This window comes from Capra hircus, chromosome 3 (assembly GCF_001704415.2).
Source record: "Capra hircus breed San Clemente chromosome 3, ASM170441v1, whole genome shotgun sequence".
Classification (NCBI taxonomy): domain Eukaryota; kingdom Metazoa; phylum Chordata; class Mammalia; order Artiodactyla; family Bovidae; genus Capra; species Capra hircus.
The window spans coordinates 80,771,812-80,795,472 of NC_030810.1; the positions used below are offsets into that span (position 1 = coordinate 80,771,812).

Here is a 23,661-nt window from a genome sequence, read left to right on the forward strand (position 1 = left end):
AAAATGTGGTGCTGGAGAAGGTTCTTGAGAGTCCCTTGGACAGCAAGGAGATCAAGCCAGTCAATCCTAAAGGAAATCAACCTTGAATACTCACTGGTAGGACTAACACTGAAGCTGAAGCTCCGATAATTTGGCCACCAGATGCGAAGAGCCAACTCACTGCAAAAGACTCTGATGCTTGAAAAGATTGAAGGCAAAAGCAGAAGGGGCTGGCAGAGGATAGATGGTTAGATAGCATCACTGACTCAATGGATATGAATTTGAGTCAACTCTGGGACATAGTGAAGGACAGGGGAGCCTGGAGTGCTGCAGTCCTTAAGGTGGTAAAGAGTTAGGACTGAACACAACAAATAGGCTGTTTGACTTCAAAGGAGGGAAATGATGCATGTTCTGAGATGGTCTGAGAAAGCTTTGTGGAGAAGGAAGGTCTTGATAATTAGATAAGGAGGTTTTAAAAGGAGGATAAAAGAGGAAGGAGTATTCCAAGAAGAAAGGTGTGAAAGAGGCACAAAGGAATGAAAGAGACTGTGTGGTGATAAATAGATCGGTTGATCACTGAGGCATTAGAGGGAGATTTATAAGATACTATTGGAAAATATTTTGGATAAGTAGAAAGAGACTAGTACATTTCCCCTCAAGTCTTTCCTATTAAGTTCGATGTATTAATACCAACAATAGCATTTCCAAATATATGGAATATCTCTACCTATGCAAGATAATTATATGTTACCATGAGGAAATTCTAGGAACTATCAGTCCTTAATTGATATAATCAACTTAGTTTATTAAGTTTTAGTTTACCTTACTTCTATGGTTTGCATACTCCTCCTATCAGCCCCCAGCTGTGCAGTTTAAATGAAATTAAATTATACTGTAGTTAACTAGCATATAGGTCTGCCAATATATGAACGTTTCAAGTTTGTGTAAATCTGTATTTGTCAGTCCTCACTTCAAGTTTCTATTGCCATGTGTTAAAATATTTTATTTTGTATGACATACTACTTCCTACTTGCTATTTTTGTATCACTGGGAATGGAAATAATAAGACTATCCCTTGATTTAACTGTCAGCCAAGGGACACTTCAAGCTTAATATAAAATTTTGAAAAGCCCCTCAATCTGCCAGAAACTAATGGTTTTTGGAATATTCCTGGCTTTGTAGGAGAGAGCTCAATTATAAAATGTTTTCCTGTATCATAATGAGTATTAATAAATTTTATCCAACAAAATCCTTCTTAACTGAAAATAAATTTTTTTTTCACTTGAGAAGGAAAAGCATTATTTGTTACAGGGCATTTTCTGCCTTATATATTCTAAAGTTACCAAATCAATGAAGAAATTGGTATCCATTTTTCTTAAAAAAAAAAAAAAAAAGAAACAGCCAAGAAATGGAAGGAAAATAAAAATGACTAATATTTAAATAGAAATTTTTCTGAGAAAAGCATATTTTGGTAAATATAGTTTCATTTCATAGAGGTTTAGTTTTCAATTTACCAAATGGTCCCAGTTTCTGGGGTTAAATTTATTGAAAAACCAAAGAAAAGTGTAAGGAAGATAGAAACCAAAACATTGCCTTTATTTAAAAGCTAATAATATAAGAGAGAGCTTCCCTGGTGACTAGACAGTAAAGAATCTACCTGCAATGCAGGAGACCCTGAATTGGGAAGATCCCCTGGAGAAAGAAAGGGCTACCCACTCCAGTATTCTTGCCTGAAGAATTTCATGGACAGAGGACAGTTTTGTTTTGTTTTTTTCTTTTTAAAATTTATTTATTTTTTATTTTAATTGGAGGCTAATTACTTTACAATATTGTGGTGGTTTTTGCCACACATTCACATGAATCAGCCATGGGTGTACCTGTGTTCCCCATTCTGACCCTCCCTCCCACCTCCCTCCCCATCCCGTCCCTCACGGTCATCCCAGTGCACCAGCCCTGAGCACCCTGCCTCATGCATAGAACCTGGACTGGCGATCTATTTCACATATGATAGTATACATGTTTCAATGCTATTCTCTCAAATCATCCCACCCTCACCTTCTCCCACAGAGTCCAATAGTCTGTTCTTTACATCTTTGCCTCTTTTGCTATCTCGCATATAGGGTCATCGTTATCATCTTTCTAAATTCCATATATATGCATTAATATACTGTATTGTTGTTTTTCTTTCTGACTTACTTCACTCTTTACTTTTTATTAGTGGGCAAATGACAGTCTTAATAGTGAACTTAAGAATTAAATAGACATTTATACTTAACAGGCTGAACTGGAGCAGGGCCCCTAGAAAGGCAGAGTGACTCCAGAAGAAAAATGCAGAATATCTTTATCAACATATAAAAATCATTGCCAAGAGAAAGAGAAGGAACTAGGCTATATGTGTCCAATATTACCTTCCAAACTAATCAAAAAACTACCCACTCCTCTAGTGAGTGAAGTGGCAGAAAGAAGCCAGAGCATTCTGTAAAGGTAGCTATTCCTTAAAAACTAAAAAATAATTCAGGAAGGAAAAATAAATCTCCTTCATGGTTCTTTGTGTTTTGAAGGTGTAATAAGCATTTTGTGTCAAAATAAATAATTTTAATAAAGAATATGAATAAAAAGGAACCTCAATTACGGTTTCTTTCTATACATTTTCTCTATTCTTTACTGCTGCTGCTGCTGTCTCTTCAGTTGTGTCCGACTCTGTGCAACCGGAGACGGCAGCCCACCAAGCTCCCCTGTCCCTGGGATTCTCCAGGCAAGAACACTGGAGTGGGTTGCCATATCCTTCTCCAATGCATGAAAGTGAAAAGTGAAAGTGAAGTCGCTCAGTCATTTCCGACTGCAGCCTACCAGGCTCCTCCGTCCATGGAATTTTCCAGGCAAGAGTACTGGAGTGGTGCTCCAATGACTTCTCCATCTATTATTTACTAGTGACATTTTAATAAATGTCAGCTCTAATAAATTAGAGCTCTCTCTAATACTTAATTTGCTTTGGAATTCCTGGAATTCTTATCTATGACCCATGATTGTCTTTGATTTTATTTCTCTTTTGAAACCTCCCTACCCTTATGCAATATTTGGTCATGCAGAACTCACAAGAATTAATTAGGTTCAGTCGCTCAGTCATGTCTGACTCTTTGCAACCCCATGGACTGTAGCATGGCAGGCTTCCCTGTCCATCACCAACTCCCAGAGCTTGCTCAAACTGTCCATCGAGTCGGTGATGCCATCAAACCATCTCATTCTTTGTCATCCGCTTCTCCTCCTGCCTTCAATCTTGCCCAGCATTAGGGGCTTTTCCAATGAGTCAGTTCTTTGCATCAGGTGGTCAAAATTTTGGAGTTTCAGCTTCAGCATCAGTCCTGCCAATGAATATTCAGGAATGATCTCCATTAGGATTGACTGGTTTGATCTCCTTGCTGTCCAAGGGACTCTCAAGAGTCTTCTCCAGCACCACAGTTCAAAAGCATCAATTCTTAGGTGCTCAGCTTTCTTTATAGTCCAACATGCACATCCATACATGACTACTGGAAAAGTATAGCTTTAAAGGCTTAATAATGTTTCTATTAACTGAATTCAATTTTAATAATTATTTTAAGAGTCTCCTGGAAATAATCTTAACTCAGAGGTGTGACTGCATTGGTAGTAGTATCATAATGGGGAAGATATGTAAGTAGACTCTGAGCAGTCTTCCAACCACTAAATATCAGTTTCTGCCTCCTCTATCATTTTTCACTTAAGACTGAAGAATGCTCTGAGTGACAAAACCTGTATTAATCATTTCTACTTACACATCAGCCAAAAAGTTGCTTGGAAGTATTTTTATTTTCTATTTAGTAGTAACATATTCCACAGATGGAGACTTATGAATCCAAATGATAGAATATCTCACTTGCTCTCTCAAGAGTACCCTTCAAATGTAGGTAGAATCTTTTATATTAACAATATTTAACATGGCACATATTCTAGTAAAGGCTTGGTTAAAGGGGTGATAGGGAAAATGCCTACTTTTTATAATGTGGTTATTTAGACTGCACAGGAAAGGAAAATTTCCTCTGTGATGAATCATTGGATCATCAAAAAAGCAAGAGAGTTCCAGAAAAACATCTATTTCTGCTTTATTGACTATGCCAAAGTCTCTGACTGTGTGGATCACAATAAACTGTGGAAAATTCTTCAAGAGATGGGAATACCAGACCATCTGACCTACCTCTTGAGAAACCTATATGGAGGTCAGGAAGCAACAGTTTGAACTGGACATGGAACAACAGACTGGTTCCAAATAGGAAAAGGAGTATGTCAAGGCTGTATATTGTTACCCTGCTTATTTAACTTATACGCAGAGTACATCATGAGAAACGCTGGGCTGGAAGAAGCACAAGACGGAATCAAAATTGCTGGGAGAAATATTAGCAACCTCAGATATGCAGATGACACCACCCTTATGGCAGAAAGTGAAGAGGAACTAAAAAAACCTCTTGATGAAAGTGAAAGAGGAGAGTGAAAAAGTTGGCATAAAGCTCAACATTCAGAAAACGAAGATCATGGCATCTTGTCCAATCACTTCATAGGAAATAGATGGGAAAAAAGTGGAAACAGTGTCAGACTTTATTTTTGGGGGGCTCTCAAATCACAGCAGATGGTGACTGCAGCCATGAAATTAAAAGACACTTACTCCTTGGAAGAAAAGTTATGACTGACCTAGATAGCATATTCAAAAGTAGAGACATTACTCTGACAACAAAGGTCCATCTAATAAGGCTATGGTTTTTCCTGCAGTCATGTATGGATGAGAGAGTTGGACCATGAAGAAAGCTGAGCGCTGAAGAATTGATGCTTTTGAACTGTGGTGTTGGAGAAGACTCTTGAGAGTCCGTTGGACTGCAAGGAGATCCAACCAGTCCATTCTGAAGGAGATCAGCCCTGGGTGTTCTTTGAAAGGACTGATACTAAAGTTGAAACTCCAGTACTTTGGCCACCTCATGCGAAGAGTTGACTCATTAGAAAAGACTCTGATGCTGGGAGAGATTAGGAGCAGGAGGAGAAGGGATGACAGAGGATGAGATGGCTGGATGGCATCACGGACTCAATGGACATGAGTTTGAGTGAACTCCGGGAAATGGTGATGGACAGGGAGGCCTGGCGTGCTGCGATTCATGGGGTCGCAAAGAGTCGGACACGACTGAACGACTGAACTGAAGTGAACTGAACTGATGAATCATTAGCATAGTTATTTTGTTATTTTTTAGCTATTTACATGTGGATTTAATTAGTGTACATATGAACAAATTACCTTTAGGAATAGGGGGAAAATTTGTAATTTTCTATTTAAGATGATTATGTAGTCAAGTAGGTTACAAATTTTTTTTTAACTTATCAGAAGAATCTCCTCCCTCTGCCCTTTTTAAAATTAAAACATCATGTGAAATACCAAAAGAAAAATATAGTAATGAGGCTACTCTGTATGGAGTCACAAAGGGATGTTTAGGGGCTGGATTGCCTGTCCTCACATTCTCCCTCCTTGTCCTAGGCAGCTTGAAAACATCTATAGGAGCATGATATGTTTATTTTAAACTTAAGTACAGGAAGAAACCTTTAAAATATTATATTTTAACATTTAATTTCAATACCTTACAAGGGAAATAGTTTTGAGAGGGTGTGTGTTAGTCACTCAGTCATGTCCAACTCTCTGTAACCCCATGGACTGTAACCTGCCAGGCTCCTCTGTCCATGAAATTCTCCAAGCAAGAATACTGGAGTGGATTGCCAATTCCTTCTACAGGGGATCTTCCTGACCCAGGGATCAAACCTGGGTCTCCTGCATGCAGGCAGATGCTTTACCATCTGAGCTAATAGGGAAGCACAAAGTGAAAGTGACTCAGTTGTGTCTGACTGTTTGCGACCCCATGGACTGCATAGTCCATGGAATTTTCCAGGCCAGAATCCTGGAGTGGGTAGCTGTTCCCTTCTCCAGGGGATCTTCCCAACCCAGGGATTGAACCCAGGTCTCCCGCATTGCAGACAGACTCTCTAACAACTGAGCCACAAGGGAAGACCATTTTTGAGAGTTTTAACAGTTAAATTGTTGTAAAGTCATTTATGAAATGTATGTATGTGTGCTCAGTCATGTCTAGGTCTTTGCAGCTCCATGGAGTCTGCCAGGCTCCTCTGTCCATGGGATTTCTCAAGCAAGAATATTGGAGCAGTTGCCATTTCCTACTCCTGGGGATCTTCCAGACCCAGGGATCTAACTCTTGTCTCTTGCATTTCAGTATTTGCATGTGGATTCTTTACCACTAGCGCCACCTGGGAAGCCTGTATTATAAAATAATCTGTAATATGTCAAAATCTTCTTACTATTTTTTACAGCACTATTTTTATACAGCAACATATAATGCTGAAAATAAGTAGAATGTAACTCACAAATAGTGTAAAAAGTTGAATAGTTTTCAGTTTTAATAATGCTGCATAATCAATAAACTCAAAATCTCAGGCAGTTAAACAACAAATGCTTATATTTCTTGCTCTGAGGTCTGCAGGTTGAGATATCTCTGCTTCATGCTGCAGTTTACCTGAACTTGACTTCAGGCTCTCAATTAAAGTCACATCTGATCCATTTTCTTCAGTCAGTGGCTACTCAAAGTATATTCTTTGTATGGTTCAAGGCAGAAGTACAGGGACCAAGTCTAATCAGGAAAGGACACATAAAGCCTTTGCTTGCTTCAGTGAGAAAATATTCCATTGATTAAAGGAAGACATGTGGATCAGCCTAAGAGCTATATTTAGTGGCTTTGAGGATAATGTCATTTGAGTAAGAAAATATACTCTATATACTTTAATCTCAAAGTCATATGGAAAAAAAAAAAACCTTCAGAATTTGGAATAATAATATAGGACAAAAATAACAAAGGCAAGTATATGTATGAAATATCAAACAAAAATCAAACTCAGCTTTTGTCATTGACACTTCATGACAAATATTGTATACAAAATCATCAATGTATTAGTATACTTATATGTGCATGATACTTTCCATTACCATAATTCTGATATATAGCTTCCATAGTTAGCAATGACTTTTAGTGATAATATCTTCTAGGATATTATCCACATGAACCAGAAGATTTCAACCTGTGCAATGTGATGTATATTTATCCCTGTCAAGCCTCTTCTCCTCCTTTATTGGTAACAGCACATAGCTTTCCTGTTAAGAAATCACACAGAGACCATATTTTACCCGTTCTGTTAAGAAGGCATGAAAGTGAAAGTGTTAGTCACTCAGTCGTGTCTGACTCTTTGAGACCCCTTAGACTGTAGCCCACCAGACTCCTCTGTCCATGGAATTCTCCAGGCAAGAATCCTGGAGTGGGTTGTCATTCCCTTCTCGACCCAGAAATAGAACCCAGGTCTCCTGCATCATAGGCAGATTCCTTATTGTCTGAGCCACCAGGGAAGCCCTATTGTTAATGCATAGTTAGCCTTATTTCTCACCTGCAGTGGTAGGTATGTGATCTAGGATAGGACAATCAAGACAATCCATTTCCTTGTCACAATATTCTGTTCAGGGATGGGTTTATAAACCAAGTCATAAACCAGTTAAGAATCCGTCTTGAGTCTTTGGCTTAAACTGTTGAGAAAGAAGTGCTTGTTTTTTTCTCTGAGTTTGCCAGACTGGTGGGAAGTAACTGCGTTTGAACAGTTTTGCCACTGTGCAGCAAAAGCTTGCCTGAGAATTAAGCCAAGACATAGGAATGCAGAGCCAAGAGATAGAGACAAAAAATGTCTTGAGGTTTTTTTGAGTTTTTAATTCTAGTCCAAAGCTATCGGTATCCCTTGCTTCCTAGTCACAAAACTAACATATTATACTTGATTTTTCTAATCACTTCAAATCCAAAGCATCCCTATGAATTCCTATGCTTCTTTTTGCTCTACAGTATCTCTCCAAAATTCTCTTTTCTGCACTCACTTGTCATATCACTTCGCTGCATACATACAATCCCTCATTTTAAGGGTGATCTAGTCCATGTGATCTTAATTTTTCACTATATCCTGGAGTCAAAATTAATTAATTTGTTATTTTCCCTGACAGTCCAAATTTGCTGAATAAAACAGATTCTTTAGCCAATATCTTTCTTTGCTCAGTTAATTATTCATATCAACACTCTGGTCTCAGTGAAGATGTGTCAGAAGATTCACATGTTTCATGATATGTCTCAAACTCTATTTACTGTGGCACTGACAGCTTGCCCTCAAAGCCTTCCAGATTCTCTACCTGGAAGATGTGATGCAACATCTCAAACATAATTGTTTTCTTCTGAACTATGTGGCAACCTGCCATTTTCCTTGTTTGCATTATGGCTTCCTTGATGCCTGTTAAGGTACCATGTGGAACTACCTCTTAACTGATATAGACCACCAGCCCCTTTCCTGCTGATGTTGTTTCCTTGTTAAAAGACTATGCTGTTGAAACTACACTTCCACACCAAAGCCAAAATAGGGCTTTTTAGTGCCAGTCTTGTTTAGTCTACTAGGAATCTCTTTCCTGCAACACTATATTGCCTAAGTATCCAATCATCACCTTTTAATTTGTTTATATTAGAAAGAATTTCACTTTACATGCATAGTTTCTTTCTCTAGACTTTACCACTCAATCTATGGGAACTTGACCACAATCCATCTTAGAGATAGAGCATTTATATTATTCAGAATTACTCCTTACCTTTAATCATTTGATCAAATTTTGCCTTTATTTTTTTCATGAGTCCTTTCTTCAGGATTTCCTAATTTCTTGGGAAAGAGAGAAGTCTTGACTCTCAGTTTTTGTTTTTGTTTTAATTAGTTAAATGTTGTTGTTATTACAGTCCCTGATCATGTTAATCCGACCACAAAATATTTCTGACTAGAAATGTTGAGTGTATGGATTTTATGGATGTTAAATTTTCCTGAATTCTGAGATAAAACTCCACTGTCTCCTCTTATTCTCAGAACAACAAACAACTGTATTACTGCAGATTAAGATCAAAGAATCTTAACATTAAAATAGATGGAACATCCTGTGTAGCCAAGCAGAACACTTTAGAATTCCCGATGATTTTTATAATTTTCTGTTAGAAATTAGAGAGCTGTTAGAATTATTTCACACATCAGATCTATTCTTTGTTTCTTTTTTGATTATCTAGAATCATCACTCCAGGCTCACTTTGATCCCTAATGTTGTTCAAAGCCCCCTGCTCAGTCGACATATAAATAAATCTACTGAGAATTGATTTGTTGCCTCACTTGGTTACCCTAATGTGTTTTTAAGATTAGAAATAGAATGTAAATGCATCAATGCTTATATTGTGAAATATGCTTTACCTCAGTACTGTGATCATTAGCATTTAATTACTTACTTTATCTGAATCCAAAGTTTTTGACAGTTTTGACACTGCTTTTGATGGTGAAATCTATAGTTTTGAAAAAAATCCGGAACATCAGAATAGATGTTTTGATGCAATACTTTCACTAAGGGGTTTGCTCAGATGCTCTGTGTGCACTCCTGGAGTAAATAAGCCTAAAGATCTTATACTTGGTCAAACCTGAGTCCTGTGATATATCCTAACGCAAAAGAAGCCACAGAATTAACTTCTGTTTATTTAGTCTCTTGATATATCTGATATTCTATGACTGTATATATAATTAATATCTATTGTTAACCTCAGAATAAAATGTCATATTGAAACTTAATTTCTTAATGCAGAAACTTCAATAATGAAAAATTTTGGTTGGGGGTAAAACCAAGACTGAACTAAATATTTTGTTCATTTCGAAATTGAAACACTGAAAATGTTTGCAATAGATAGTTAGGGAAATATTTTGACTGTGAGTTCAGCTGACTCTAATTGTTATTTTCCTTCTATTAGTGAAGGACTTTAGATATAAGATCTAATCCTAGTTAAATAATACATGATTACACACTTTATAAATATTTAATGCCAGATGTTTAAAAGGTTAATATTCCCACGATAAGGAAAGCATTGTTATTAAAGGTCATTTAGATTGTATTCTTGGGAGATTTTATGGATGTTCTTCATCTGTTTAAATTATTATCAATATTTCTTTTCAGATTATGAATAAACAGTTTGTGCTCAAGTGTTTGCTCATCTAACATTTATTTTGTAATATATACTTCTTATAGGAATATAAATAGTTGCTGAAAAGAACACTGACAACTTCAAAGCAAAATGAAGTTTTTTCTGTTGCTTTCAGCGATTGGGTTCTGCTGGGCTCAGTATGACCCACACACCAAATCTGGACGGACATCCATTGTTCATCTGTTTGAATGGCGCTGGGTTGATGTTGCTCTTGAATGTGAGCGATACTTAGCCCCCAAAGGATTTGGAGGGGTTCAGGTGAGTATTGTTCATCGTATAAGTTGCAGACTTTGCTGTGCTGAAAGTAAGTGGTAGTATGCTCTGCGTCTGAAAGCTGGGACACCATGTTACTTCACAGTTAAGTACTCTAAGTAAAACAGTTTTCTGAGGAAGAAAAAAATTTGGAATTGTCGGTGACTCTATGTTTTATTTCTAAGATAATTTTTTTTCAGCAGATATTTCCAATGCAAGGTTAATATTTTCAAACAATTGTAAAGAAATGTAGTTGCCAAAGATTCAGAAATAATTTTAGACTATTGATTACTTTGTAGAATATTCAGTGATATAAAGTGAGTCATAAATTGATACTTATTAACATTGTTTTACTTGTAGGTCTCCCCACCCAATGAAAATGCTGTGATTACTGACCCTTCAAGACCTTGGTGGGAAAGATACCAACCAGTTAGCTACAAGTTATGTACAAGATCAGGAAATGAAAATGAATTCAAAGACATGGTGACTAGATGTAACAACGTTGGTGTAAGTGACTTAAAGTTTCCTTTAAACATATGATATAGAAAAATAATTTATCTCTCTTGTCTCTTGTTCCTTTTAAGAAGAACAATTTTCATACATATAAAAGTTACCTCATGCTTTAGCTATAAATTAAAATGTAATTGTTACCTTATGTTTAATTATAACTATTTTTATATGTACCATTTATCCACTAAAGAAGATGTAATTAAAAGTTTAAGGCCACAGACTTCAACTAATGTATGTTTAAGTTTTATTTTATAAAGCAGAACATCAACTTTCAACCCTTATGGTTGTACACATTTTGGGGGAACTCTTTTTCCAGTTAGGAATTAGAAGTTCCATTTACAACATTTGCTGTTTCTTTTATGTGAATTGTATGGCCACCCATAATTCTTGGATATTCCTTCCCACAAGTACTATGATCATTTGTAATTATTTTCTTTTTGATGAGGAGCATAATGAGAGACAATTGTTCAGTCCCTAAGTTGTGTCCAATTGTTTGTGACCCCATGAACTGCAGCACACCACGCTTCCCTGTCCTTCACTATCTCCTGTAATTTGCTCAGATTCATGTCCACTGAGTCAGTGGTGCTATCTAACCATCTCATCCTCTTCTGTCCTCTTCTCCTTTTGCTTTCAGTCTTCTCCACATTGTCCTTCACTATCTCCTGTAATTTGCTCAGATTCATGTCCACTGAGTCAGTGGTGCTATCTAACCATCTCATCCTCTTCTGTCCTCTTCTCCTTTTGCTTTCAGTCTTCTCCACATTGTCCTTCACTATCTCCTGTAATTTGCTCGGATTCATGTCCACTGAGTCAGTGGTGCTATTTAACCATCTCATCCTCTTCTGTCCTCTTCTCCTTTTGCTTTCAGTCTTCTCCACATTGTCCTTCACTATCTCCTGTAATTTGCTCAGATTCATGTCCACTGAGTCAGTGGTGCTATCTAACCATCTCATCCTCTTCTGTCCTCTTCTCCTTTTGCTTTCAGTCTTCTCCACATCATGGTCTTTTCAAACGAGTCGGCTCTTCGTATCACATGACCAAAGTATTGGAGCTTCAGCTTCAGCATCAGTCCTTCCAGTGAATATTCAGGGTTGATTTCTTTTAGGATTGACTGCTTTGATCTCTTTGCAGTCCAAGGGACCGTCAAGAATCTTTTCCAGCACCACAGATTGAAAGCATCAATGCTTTGGCGCTCAGCCTTCTTTATGGTCCAACTCTCACATCCATACTTGACTACTGAAAAAAAACATAACTTTGACTATTCTGACTTTTTCAGCAAAGTGATGTCTTTGCTTTTTAATACACTGTCTAGATTTGTCACAGCTTTCCTTCCAAGCATTTTTTTTTTTTTGGTCATTGATGCCTTACTGACAGGTGTCACCATCTCTTTTACAAACTAGATTATGGTTTTAAATGGAATGCACAAGGCAATATCTACAAACACCAAGGAAAGTTAAGTATTGCATCTCTATTTCATTTGGAAAAGAGAAGATTCCCAAATCAAGCTGGTTTTGACTCTTGACAGGAAAGGTGGTAGAGATATTTCATGGCAACATATTGATAGACAAAATCCTCAGTAAGAATGCAGTATGGTTGTGTCTACTTTGAAAGAAAGGATTAGATGCTTCAAACCAAAGTGTCAGTTGCATGACTCTTAGGTGCTTGAATATGGCCATATACCACACTGAGTTCTAGTTTGCATGGGGTATGAGCAAGAAACTTAAATAGACAAGATAGTTTTACAGATCTTGTATACAAAATTTGTTTGTTTTATCCATTCATGAAACTTAAAAAAACAAGTTAAACGTGAAGCCAAAACATACATTTTTCTTTAATATTAACTGTCTTTCCTGGTCCTCCTTCAAATCTGTTTACATTTGCTGTGTACATAATGTTCTAGAACAAGTATATTGAGAGAATATTGAATCCCAGGCAGTGAGATTTTAGAGAAATAAGTGACCAGACACACAGTTTTTTTCTTTCTTTTTTTTTTTAAAGCAGCCACACTAATATTTCTGGAGTGTGGCAGGGACCTCAGAACCAATCATTCATCAAATAAGCATCTTTTAATTTCATTGTTGCAGTCACCATCCACAGTGATTTTGGAGCCCAAGAAAATAAAATCTGTCACTGCTTCTACTTTTTCCCCTACTATTTGACATGAAGTGATAAGACCAGATACCATGATCTTAGTTTTTTGAATGTTGAGTTTTAATCCAGGTTTTTCACTCTCCTCTTTCACTTTCATCAACAGGTTCTTTAGTTCCTTTTCACTTTCTGCCATTAGAGTGGTATCATCTGCATATCTGAGGTTATTGATATTTCTCTAGGCATCCTTGAATACAGCTTTTGACTCATCCAGCCCAGTATTTCACATGATATACTCTGCATTGAAGTTAAATAAACACAGTGACCATATACAGCCTTGTCTTACTCCTTTCCCCATTTTGAGTCATTCATTTGTTCCATGTAAGATTCTAACTGTTGCTTCTTGACCAGCACTTAGTTTTCTCAGAAGACAGGCTAGGTGGTCTGTTAGTCCCATCTCTCTAAGCATTTTCCATAGTTTGTTATGATACACACAAAGGCTTTGGCATAGTCAATGAAGCAGATGTTTTTCTGGAATTTCCTTGCTTTCTCTGTGATCTAATGAGAGTTGGTAATTTGATCTCTGATTTCTCTGCCTTTCTTAAATCCAGGTTTTACATCTGGAAGTTCTTGGTTCACAAACTGCTGAAGCCTAGCTTGAAGGATTTGAACATAACCTTGTTAGCATGTAAAATTAGAGCAATTGTACTGTAGTTTGAACATTCTTTGGCACTGCTCTTCTTTAGGATTGGGATCAAGCTTGACCTTTTCCAGTCTTGTGTCCACTGCTCAGTTTTCTAAATTTGCTGACATATTAAGTACAGCACTTTAATAGCATCATCTTTTAGGATTTTAAATAAATCAACTGCAATTCCAACACCTCCACTAGCTTTCTTTGTAGTAATACTTCCTAAAGCCCACTTGATTTCACACTCAAGGATGTCTGGCTCTAGGTGAGTGACCACACCATCCTGGTTATCTGGGTCATTAAGACATTTTTTTTTTTAATAGTTCTTCTGTGTATTATTGCCTCCTCTTCTTAATCTCTTCTGCCTCTGTTAAATCCTTACCATTTCTTTCTTTTGTCAAGCCCATCTTTGCATGAACTGTTTGCTTGGTATCTCCAGTTTTCTTGAAGAGTACTGTTTTCCTCTCCTTTTTGGCATTGTTCATTTTAGAAGGCCTTCTAATCTTGCTGCTCTCTGGAACTCAGCATTCAGTTGAATATATCTTTCCCTTTCTCCCTTGCTTTTTGCTTCTTATCTTTCCTCAACTATTTCTAAAGCCTGCTCAGATAGCTATGCTGCCTTCTTGCATCTTTTTGTTTTTTTTTTTTTTTTTCTGTTTTTCCCTTTTGGGATGGTTTTGGTCACTGCCTCCTAAACAATGATACAAACCTCTGTCCATAGTTCTTCAGGCATTCTGTCTATCAGATCTAATTCTTTGAATCTATTCATCACCTCTACTGTATAATCATAAGGAATTTGATTTAGGTCATACCTGAATGACCAAGTGGTTTTTTCCTACTTTTGTTAATTTAAGCATGAATTTTGCAATAAGGACCTCATGTCAGCCACAGTCAGCTCCAGGTCTTGTTTTTGCTGGCTATATGGAGCTTTTCCACCTTCAGCTACAAAGAATCTATAGCCATCTTGCCTGTTACTCAAGATATCTCTTGACTTCCTACTTTTGCATTACAATCACATATGAAAAGGATATCATTTTTTGGTGTTAGTTCTAGAAGGTCTTGTAGGTTTGTAGAACCTGTCAAGTTTAGGTCCTTAAGCTTCAGTGGCTGGGCCTTAGACTGGATTACTGTGATGTTGAATTTTTTGCCTTGGAAACAAACTGAGATTATTCTGTTGTTTCTCAGATTGCATCCATGTAGTGCATTTCAGACTCTTTTCTTGACTATGAGGGCTATTCCATTTCATCTAAGGGATTCCTGCCCACAGTAGTAGATGTAATGGTCATCTGAATTAAATTTGCACATCCCCATCCATTTTAATTCACTGATACCTTAGATGTTGGTGTTTACTCTTGCTATCTCCTGCTTGGCCAAGTCCAGTTTACCTTGACTCATGGATCTAATTTAGCAGGTTCCTATGCAATATTGTGCTTTACAACATCGGACCTTACTTTCACCACCAGACGCATCCAAAACTGAGCATCATTCCACTTTGGCACAGCCGCTTCATCCTTTTGGAGCAATTAGTAATTGCCCTCCACTCTTCCCAGTGGCATATTGAACACTTTTTGACCTGGGGTCCTCATATTCCGGTGCTATATCTTTTTCCCTCTTTGTGTTCATGGAGTTCTTGTAGCAAGAACACTGGAGTGGTTTTCCATTCCCTCCTCCAGTGGGCCACATTTTGTCAGAACTTCTCACTATGACCCATCCATCTTGAGGTGGCCATTCATGACATCACTCATAGATTCATTGAGTTGTAACTCAGTCAAGACCCTTTTTGCCACAACATGGCTGTGATCCATGAAGGAGATGAGAGACAATATCTACCTTTATTCTTCTGATCCTAAATAGATAGTAGAGTCTGGCTTCTTATTTCTTAGGATGACCTATGGAAACTTCAAAAACTAATAATCTCTCTTGCCTCAACTGATTCCAGATACTGCCAAAAAAAGTCTCTTTGCATGTTTTCACAGTTCTATTAGTTTGGGGTTCTCTTAGTTTATTATATGTATAAACATCTTCCAAGTGCCTAGAATGCTTATAGGGCTTCAATTCACAATGATTTATTTTCACACTTGACTGTTTTCTTGTAAGATAAGTTATAATATAATGAAGAAGTATTTTGGAATGTTATCAATGTGCTGTACAATCTAATTAATAATATAAATTTCTATCTCTCTGTAAGCCAAACTGAAATGGAAATTTTGCCTTTCAGGTCCGCATTTATGTGGATGCTGTAATTAATCACATGACTGGAAGTGGTGTGAGTGCGGGAACAAGAAGTACTTGTGGAAGTTACTTCAACCCTGGAAGTGAGGATTTTCCAGCAGTCCCATACTCTGGATGGGATTTTAATGATGGAAAATGTAAAACTGGAAGTGGAGATATTGAGAGCTATAATGATGCTTATCAGGTAATTAGCAAAATATCTATCTACACCTTTTATCATCCATATGTAGTTCACTGATCTCCATTTTAAATGTTAGTTTAGAGTGTTTAGGAAAACAGCATTCCAAGTCTGACTTCAGAATCTCATATCAACATTCAAATCATTTTCCCCAATTTAATTTTTCAAAATGGAAAAACTCATCCACTTTTTCTCCATTTTTTCCATTTTTATAATAATAAATATTTCAAAAACATGTCAGTACTAGAATGTCAATATCCCCAGAGACTGGTGCAAAGAAATCACTATTGAAATATCTATTAATGAATAAATGAATGAATAATTGAATGGATTCTCAAGTGAAGGCAATATTTTATGTATCAATCACAAAATTTTTATCTCCATAGGTCAGGGACTGTCGTCTCGTTAGTCTTCTTGATCTTGCACTGGAGAAAGATTATGTGCGTTCCACGATTGCTAACTACCTAAATCATCTCATTGACATTGGTGTAGCAGGGTTCCGAATTGATGCTTCTAAGCACATGTGGCCTGGAGACATAAAGGCAGTTTTGGATAAACTGAATAATCTAAACACAAAGTGGTTTCCTTCAGGAAGTAAACCTTTCATTTACCAGGAGGTATGTCAACACATATATGTGTATATATATATATATATATATCTGTATAAAATTATTATTCTTTAGAAAATCATTCATCATCAATAATTTATTATTCTTTAGAAAATCATTCATCATCAATAATTCATCAGAAAATAAATGGCAGATTTTATTTAAAATGCAGTTTCTTTAGCTTAATGGCTGAATCATTTACACAGAAGAATGTTCCTTAACCTACTTTTATTCAGGGACAGTACATCTAACTCTATCACAAGAGGTTTGTTATTCAAACGACAAAAATTTATTTAGGCTGCAAAAATCTCCATGTCATGTATCATTTCCCCAGAGGCCATTATAGAAGACAGATAGTAATATAGTTGTCTTAAGACAGGATATCGGACTCTAAATTTTGGCTAGATCACCATTAAGTGTGTTTCTTTAGGCTGGTTCATTAACTTCTCTGAGCAACAAGTTTTTTAGAAGTTATTGAAAGGAATAATGATAATGATTATGTCTTTGTTTTCTTTGGAGATTTGAAGAGGTAATATTTATCAAGTAGCAAGAAATATTACTAGCCAGATATTAAGTGCTGTACAAGTATGAACTAGTCTTATCATTTATGTGCAAGTCTAAATTAGGTCAGCATTCTCACAGGACAAGTTTGTTTGTCATGTTACTTTTACTATTGTAAGATAGATAGATATATTTTAGGGAAGAAAAATGAGAATCTTGATATAAGGAAAACCATTTGGGGTATTTCATATAATATAAAATAGTATAAAGCTATTTTTTATATAATTATAATTTAGTTAAATTCTTTAAAATTCTTATTTAAATTGTTATTTTCTTCTTCACTTCTACAAGGTCATTGATCTGGGTGGTGAGGCAATTACAAGCAGTGAGTACTTTGGAAATGGCCGTGTGACAGAATTTAAATATGGTGCAAAACTAGGAACAGTTATTCGCAAGTGGAATGGAGAGAAGATGGCTTACTTAAAGTAAATAAAATATGCTTTATCCTTTGAATTATTTCACAGATTTTTTTGGTGATGTTACCCCAACATGAGTTTTCTTCATAATGCCTTCTTATTTAGAAAAATTTCAAAGATTCATTTACTAATAACAAGTGCTGTGTATCCCCACATTCCAAGTGATCATCTTTATTATTTAGAATATCAATCACAAGGAAGCTTTTTTAGGGACCCAACACCAATCTAGAGATTGTAATTTATGCATTATATGACTGTACTATATTTAATTAATGTTTGCACATAATTTGTGAAAGCCAGGTTCTTGTTAAAGTGATGCTATAATTTATGAAGTTCCTACAATGTGGCCATTCTATAGACATTACATATATTAATTAATTTCAAATATTGAAATGTTTATAACAATACAATTTTGAAACTTATTTAATCTAATTTGAAATTCTGTATAAAATGGTGCGTATGTTGGGCCTTCTGAAGTCTGTCTAAATTATAATACACTAAAACTTCTAATATAAATTTTATAGCAAAATTCCTATAACATGAATGTAATTCAAGTAATTTCTACACATATACATGCATGGAATGTATTTGTAGATTATATATATATATATAGTTTGTAATTTTAAAAAGCTCAGTTTATTCTACAATTAAAATAATTTTAAAAATTAAAAAATTTTAAAACCCTACAGAATAATCATTTAACTAGAGAGAGAGAATATCACTAAAGAGTGCAATACTGAAAGAAATGCACATTTTGATTATTCTAAAGTTATTGTAAAAGAATACATATATATGTTCTTAATATTTCCTTTTTTAATAGGAACTGGGGAGAAGGCTGGGGTTTCATGCCTTCTGACAGGGCACTTGTCTTTGTTGATAACCATGACAATCAGCGAGGGCATGGAGCTGGGGGAGCATCTATTCTTACATTCTGGGATCCTAGGTAAGAAACAAAGTTCCCCATTTTTAAACCTACCATTTTAATGGTATTAAAAGTATTATTTTTCTTTTATAATAAGATAATTTTATGCCTTTTAGAATGTACAAAATGGCAGTTGGATTTATGCTTGCTCATCCCTATGGATTTACACGAGTAATGTCAAGCTACCGTTGGACAAGACATTTTGTGGATGGAACAGTAAGTTTTGGTGTTGTACAAAATATCTTGAGACAAAAGTCTCAAGAAAAAGAAGTTAATTTTGTTATAACTTCACATATTGCTATAATATTCACTATTTATTTTATCAAATATTTATTAAGTGAAAACCTGAGGCAGGGTTCTTGTAACAATGCAGTGGATAAAAAAATTGAAATGAATGATCTCTGTTGATAAAGAGTATGTAAGCTATTTCAAAGTATGAGAAATTTGCCCACCCACTCTAAAAAATACCACTTAAAAATAAGGATACAATGAATAAAATGTGTACTCCTAAGTACCTGCTTATAGAGTTGATATGAGGATTACAAATTAACACTTCAAAGAAATTTAAAACAGTACCTGCTCATGGTATGAGCAATAAAAGTATTTGTTAAATACTTTTTTAAAGAAAGTTTTGTGGACTGCAAAGGCATTATCTAGCTGAGCCAAAGTTCTGTAGGGAAAGTATAGCAGGAAGGAAAATACCTTTATTAAAGAGAAATTTGCTAACTATTCTGAAAATGTTAAAAATCAGAAAAATTTAAGCAATATGGTAAAGACATTAATATGAGTAAATATTTTAAAAAGAAACTGAGAAATAAGAATTTAAGTTATTTGGAAAGTTAGTGGGAAGTTTTCTTTTTAAACTGAAGATTTCAAATGCAGCATTATACAGCAACTTCATACCTGAAGTAGAAAATTCTCTTCACTCTGAACCAGATAGATATTCCTCTAGTTTCTAGTAGGCTCTTTACAAATTGAGAAGTCCACTACTACTTTGTATAACAACTCATTCTATTCTTAGATAGCCTTAGATATCCTAAATATTTAGGATATTTCCCTTTATATTGAATCAATTTCTTACAATTTCCACTAATTAGTTTTATTTCTGATGGCAAGAGTCATAGCATATGTTCATTTCCCCTTTTCCCATAAAGTCTTCTCCATGACTTCTGCATGCTAACAACTCTTAGCTTGTCCATCATTTATTGTACCATATGATTTAAGACAGATATTGATAACCTTCCTAGACATAATCTATTTTTTCCTACAGTTACCTTGAAAGTACCAATTAGAAAAGCACAGTAATAAAATTTGGTCAATTTAGTAAAGAGTATTTTGATATTTTGATTAGAACTTTTATTGAAAAAAAGATGAAAGAAACAGTTATCAATTATCATGTATAAAGATTTTTACACACCTTATTTAACTTTTATAGTAACTAATAATATCATCATTTTACAGAAGAGGAAAATGAGGCATAGATGTTATGTATATTAACTAAGTCTTTGAGCTAGTAGTGATGGAACCTATCTTTTAGTCCTGCATTTTCTAACACTAAAGTCCTTGCCATTTCAATAACATCACACTGCTTATAGTGATGTTGAAAAGTCATTACAATTCCTTGGAAAAAAATGAGAAACTAAAAAAATCATATTCTTGTTTGAAATATGGCACTAGGGAATGAGAAGTTAGGGAGAAGATATGCTTAGTAAAAATTCTGAAAAAGTTGAATTCTAAGTGAAGCCACTACAAAAACACAAATAGGACAGATTGGGTTTGATGTCCTAAATAAGGACACATGTAATGTTAAAAATGTGAGCTTTTAAAATTGATTATTATTATTATTTTTTTTTACTAATTGAGGATGTTAATGATTGGATGGGACCACCAAATAATAATGGAGTAATTAAAGAAGTTACTATTAATGCAGATACTACTTGTGGCAATGACTGGGTCTGTGAACATCGATGGCGTCAGATAAGGTAGGAATACTTATTTGGGCACATTCTCTAATAATAAACTTTCTTAGCTCTTTTAAAATACCTTTATTTGTTTATTGGTTTTTGACTGAGCTGGGTCTTTGTTGCTATGCAGGCTTTTCTCTCCTTGTAGTGAGCGGGGCTACTCTTTGTTGCGGTGTGAGAGTTTCTCACTGAGGTGGCTTCTCTTGTGGAGCATGGGCTTTAGGGTATTTGCAGGCTCAGTAGTTGCAGTTCCCAAGGTCTAGAGCACAGGACCAACATTTGTGGCTCGTGGGCTTAGTTGCTCAGTGGCATGTGGGATCTTCCTGGGTCAAGGATCAGACCCGTTTCTCCTGCTTTGGTAGGCAGACACTCCACTACTGAGCCACCAAGGAAGTCCATTGTTTTGTTTTAAATTGTTGAAGTATCATCAGCGTTTCACATGCTCTTTTGTTTTTAGGAACATGGTTATGTTCCGTAATGTAGTTGATGGTCAATCTTTTACAAACTGGTGGGATAATGGCAGCAACCAAGTAGCTTTTGGAAGAGGAAACAAAGGATTCATTGTCTTTAACAATGATGACAGGTAAGTAGATCAATTAGAAATAATATTTTATGCTAATATGTTCTTGGTTTATCCTTTTCCTGCTCATTTACTTTCTTCACATCTGAAAAATTCTTTAGATGGCAGATTAAGAAAACATAACAATTAGAAAAGGGTCAGAAGAAAAATGATGATGACTGATTTTTTTTTTTTTATCTCTTCTGTTTCTAATGGCTTTCTTTTCTAAGTGGAGTCATTTTTTGTGCACTCTTCACATCATGGGCAGATGTGATGCATGTGTACTGCTTACATATACACTTCTCATAAAATATACATGTTAGTCACTCAGTCATGTCCAACTCTTTGCGACCCCATGGACTGTAGCCCACCAGGCTCCTCTGTCCATTTAATTCTCCAGGCAAGAATACTGGAGTGGGTAGCCATTTCCTCCTCTAAGAGATCTTCCTGACCCAGGGGTTGGACCCTTGGACCCAGGTCTCCTGCACTGCAGGCAGATTCTTTACTTTCTGAGGCACCAGAGAAGCCCCCAAAATATACAAAGTCATTAATATAAAAGGTCATGAAATCCATAGAAGAATGTCTTATAAACCTTTTAAAATCAATAATGGAAAAATACTGCCTCAGATCTGAAATGTCTTTTTTTCTCTCTTTTTTTCACCTACTTTAGAATGTAGTTTTTTAGTCTTGTTTTTCACATTCTCATCTCTCTGTAACAAATAATACTCTTTAAAGCATATATATATTTATAATGAATATGTATATTATGGTCATTGATCCACCTCAGGAGATTTAATACTTTTAGTTCTGAGACATCTCATTACTGCCTTTTAATTTGTGAAACTTATACTCTCTGCCTGCATTATACTGTTTCCCTCACATATGGAATTATAGCTCAGAAGGCATCTTTGCAAGCATTTACAATGTTTTAGTCCCAACTAGATTCCACCCATGTTTAGCTCACTCTTTGCCCAAATGATATTTTACTGACAAAAAAATAATAATAATAAATAAATAAAGTATATACTTATCTTCTCCAAGAATCCATTACTAGTCCTTTTTTTTTTTCCTGTCTTTTGTCATATGTGCATGCGTGCTAGGTCCTGTCTGACTCTGCGACCCTATGGATAGTAGCATGCCAAGCTTCTCTGTCCATGAGACTTTACAGGCAAGAATACCAGAGTGGATTGCCATTTCCTTGTCCAGGCGATCTTCCTGATCCAGGGATCAAAACTGTGTCTCCCACATCTTCTGCATTGTGGGCAGATACTTTATCAATTGAGCTATCAGGGAGAGGGAAGAAACATATTTATGAGACAGTGTTATATTTTAAAATTATATATTTCTTTATAGAAATGCAAGATTATTTTTATCTCCAGCCCAAATTTATTTTAACGTCTTGAAAAAATGAGATTTTTCAGGAAATAACCAAATTTAAGTTTTTGAAAATAATCAGTATTTTCTCAAGTTCAGATGAGGATACATTTAAAGTAATTTAAAATTATTTTCTCTAAGTGAAGCAGGTCATTCAAATCTTCACTGATACTCTTCAACTTTATTTTTTGTATAATATTTACTATTGACTAGGAAATTTCTCAGAGAAGGCAATGGCACCCCACTCCAGTGCTCTTGCCTGGAAAATCCCATGGACGGAGGAGCCTGGTAGGCTGCAGTCCATGGGGTCGCTCAAAGTTGGATATGACTGAGCAACTTCACTTTCACTTTCATGCATTGGAGAAGAAAATGGCAACCCACTCCAGAGTTCTTGCCTGGAGAATCCCAGGGACGGGGGAGCCTGGTGGGCTGCCGTCTATTGGGGTCGCAAAAAGTCGGACACGACTGACGCAACTTAGCAGTAGCAATAGCAGGAAATTTCCATATCTTCTATAAGAATTTTGTTGACCCTGAGAAAACTAACCACTGGAGAAATTTTTATGTTTAAATTTTATTTTCATTGAGACCTTGACTGCTTCACGTTCTATAGCATACAGTTAAGCTATTTTAGAGAGTCTGTATTCTTGCTTTTAATTGTGTTGAATTCATATTAAATCTTAAATTTTATTTTTACAGTACACTATCTGCAACTTTGCAAACTGGTCTTCCTGCTGGTACATATTGTGATGTTATTTCTGGAGATAAAAGTGGCAACAGTTGTACAGGAATTCAAATCAGTGTTTCCAGTGATGGCAAAGCTCATTTTTCTATTAGTAACTCTGCTGAAGATCCATTTATTGCAATTCATGCTGATTCTAAATTATAAAATTTGAATTGAATTAAATACATACACCCAGAGAAATAAAATGTGTTTTGTTTCTTCTATGTATGTAATAACTTCTCATAATTCATTAATTTTTGGTAAAAGCTATAAAAAGTATTCAAACTATAAAACCCCAAAAAGCATAAAAACACATATACTTAATAATTGTAATTACAATCAACATTTTGTTACATTTTAGAAGATTCTCTTTAAGCTATTTGTCAAAGGAATTTCTAAGAACTCAGAAAAGATGATGAAAAATTTGTTACCATTAATACCACTTGCCCAGCTACATATCTCTAATCCAGGTTTAT

The 23,661-nt window shown here is 35.6% G+C and overlaps 1 protein-coding gene across 1 annotated transcript; it reads left to right on the forward strand.

Annotated features, from left to right (window-relative positions):
• LOC102169350 (alpha-amylase 2B) lies at positions 9,990 to 23,374 on the forward strand. Its single transcript, XM_005678019.2, has 10 exons — positions 9,990 to 10,370; positions 10,725 to 10,871; positions 15,869 to 16,066; positions 16,447 to 16,677; positions 17,521 to 17,654; positions 18,466 to 18,588; positions 18,684 to 18,783; positions 20,431 to 20,549; positions 20,989 to 21,114; positions 23,161 to 23,374. Exons 1-10 carry the CDS (start codon positions 10,203 to 10,205, stop codon positions 23,348 to 23,350), a joined length of 1,536 nt encoding a protein of 511 aa, XP_005678076.1. The 5' UTR covers positions 9,990 to 10,202; the 3' UTR covers positions 23,351 to 23,374.